The 2,744-nt window shown below is 34.4% G+C and overlaps 1 protein-coding gene across 1 annotated transcript; it reads right to left on the minus strand.

The window, feature by feature from the left end:
- Window positions 1-974: 974 nt before the first annotated feature.
- On the minus strand, window positions 975-2,443 carry LOC107901543 (aquaporin TIP4-1). The gene is made up of 3 exons (XM_041095788.1): window positions 2,068-2,443; window positions 1,732-1,970; window positions 975-1,519 (listed from the first exon to the last, which is right to left on the minus strand). Exons 1-3 carry the CDS (start codon window positions 2,192-2,194, stop codon window positions 1,145-1,147), a joined length of 741 nt encoding a protein of 246 aa, XP_040951722.1. The 5' UTR covers window positions 2,195-2,443; the 3' UTR covers window positions 975-1,144.
- Window positions 2,444-2,744: the final 301 nt, after the last annotated feature.

The following is a 2,744-nucleotide window of genomic DNA, read 5'->3' on the forward strand; positions in this document are numbered from 1 at the left end:
TATGGATGAAGCCTTTTAGAACACGATCATCCGCCTATTTACAAAAAAAATTATAATTATAATAAAAAAATTAAATTTAGCATTATTGAAATTAACAAAATTTAAATTTCGGTCTTACCATTACTAATTGTGCAGCTGAAATATGCTTGTCGTCGAAGCGGATTGAGGAGGCAATCATTCGTGAAGAATCAGTTTAAAAGAATAAAAATGAGATAATTAAAAATAAAAATATTTTTAAATAAAAATATCAAAAATTATTAAAAACGAGAGACTTGAGAGGGTTTGAGAGAATTTTAGAGAGTTGAGAGAAGGATGTGAATGAAAAAAATGAAATTTGAAGGGTATTAATAGGGTAAAAAAGTAACCATTAGGGTTTTAATTTTTTTTTACCGTTGGCGGCAACGTTCAAAAAGCCGTTGGGAATTGACCATTAGCTGAACAAGCTTTCCAGCAAAATCGGTCTATATCCCCAATTAAAATTAAAATCGGCCCAAAACCCTAATTTAAAAAAAAAATCAACTTATAGGCTTTATTTTGTCAAAAAATTTTTACCTGTTTTATTAGGTTTTATTGGTTAGGATTGATTGAATATTTTAAAGAATATGATAATTCAGTTGAATTTGATTCTTGATTTTTTTTTCATATTAATTTTTGGCTGATTAATGAACTTTGTTTTTATCTCTTTTAACATTGTTTGATGAAGTTTCAAAATATTTTCATAGTATTTTTTATAAAAAAAATATTTCAAGTAAACCAAAAAATTAATAACTCTTAAACCATAATTTTTTTGGAAAAAACATTTTTTATATAGAATTTTTAAGTTATTTTTATTATTTTAAATATAAAATACGTATTTCTAATCATAAAATTTTAATTAATTATAAACAATCCGATAGAGTTTGAGATTATTTAACTTATATTTTTATAAACACTTCAAATCGGAGCAATTCTCAATTTGATTGACAATAAATTTGTTTAGGGAACAACAAAATGAAAATCTTATTTAATTAACAAGATAGATAATGTAAAGAAAATATACAAAATAGATGAAGCTCTATAAGTGGAGGAAGCAACCACACTAGAAAGTTGATACATAGAGAGACACACACAGAGCGGCTATTCTAATGTTACTGAAATTAAAAGCTTAAAAGGCTTCATTCTGGGGAAGGAGAACATGGGTTCTGACGATGAAGAAGTTCTCATATATGTAGCCAGCAAGGCCACCTCCGATTAGGGGTCCCACCCAGTAAACCCAGTGATCGGTCCAGTTCCAGCTCACTAGAGCCGGTCCGAATGACCGAGCCGGATTCATTGAAGCACCCGAGAAAGCTCCACCGGCTAAGATGTTGGCCCCAACGACGAAGCCAGTGAGCATTGGACCTAGCCCATCGATGGAACCTTTCTTGGGGTCTACTATGGTGGCATACACTGTGAACAGCAATGCGAATGTGAGAATAATCTCCCATATAACACCTTGAAGGAACCCCATTCCACTTGCTAATGTGTGAACCGGAGTGTTCTGCAAAAACAAAGTTGTTCATCCGAAATTTAATTACATTAATTCCAATTCAATTCGTTGAAAAATCAAAATCAAAATCGTCTTCACTTAGAACCATGAAATGATCCAAATGCTAAATGATGTCAATCTGAAACGATCCCATAAATTCCAAACCCGAATTCATCTAATATGGATCTAACCCAATTCATTGTATTCATAGCTTTATTTCTTACCAATCCTCCGGTGAGATACTTGAGAAGTATACAAGCAGCTGAAGATGCCAACAACTGATCGATCCAGTAGAGGATCGCACGGACCACCGTGATGTGACCACCGAATAGCAACCCAAGCGTGACGGCTGGGTTAAGATGGCCGCCTGATATGTGTCCGGCCGATATCATAACGCCGACGACAAGGGCATGAGCCACCGCCACAGCAAACAATCCCACCAGCGCATTTGCCCCCGACTCATCTGTTCACGATCACAAAAACATGTAAAACAAAAAAAAAAAAAGGACGACGATCCATGAAAATGGTGGAAATCAAGTTAATGAATAACTGAAAATTACCGGCGGCCATGGCAGCTCCTACTCCAACGAATACGAAGAGGAAAGTGGTGATAAACTCGACCACAAGGGCTTTGATGCAGTCAGGCTGAGCAGCCTCTTGGCTTGTTCCCAAGGCGATTTTCGGCATTGTGGTGGCCGAAGAGTACCACGACGGAGCCTGGTTATATGATTATATGGCAGGCTTTAAGATAATTGGAAGCTGACTTAACTGTACTTGGCTCGATGAGATGGACGATATATATTAGCGTAAGCCTCATGGTTCGACTATTTTGTTTAGGGTTAATTATGTCCCAAGTCCTCAAACTATAACATATTTCAATTTAATCCTAAAGTTAAACACATTTTAGACTTTTAGTTGAGTCTTCAAAATATTAGGATTACAAACAAAATGTAAAAAAAGTATATATATTTTTTAATTAGTGAATTGATCCAAACAAACTCTGAAAAAGATTCCACAAAAATTTAAGGGTAAACTGCACCATTAGTCATTAAACTATTGGTAAGTCTTCGTTTTGGTTACTTAATTAAAAAAGTTACAATTTAGTCACTAAACTATTTAAAAGTTTTCATTTAAGTCACTGGGCTATTAAAATCGATTCTATAAGGCTTTCTTTGTTCGCACTATGTACCTACAGCAATCGAAAACTCCCTTTCCCTTCCTCTTCTACAGTTCAAAT

Source organism: Gossypium hirsutum, chromosome D06, assembly GCF_007990345.1.
Source record: "Gossypium hirsutum isolate 1008001.06 chromosome D06, Gossypium_hirsutum_v2.1, whole genome shotgun sequence".
In the NCBI taxonomy this organism is placed as follows: Eukaryota; Viridiplantae; Streptophyta; class Magnoliopsida; order Malvales; family Malvaceae; genus Gossypium; species Gossypium hirsutum.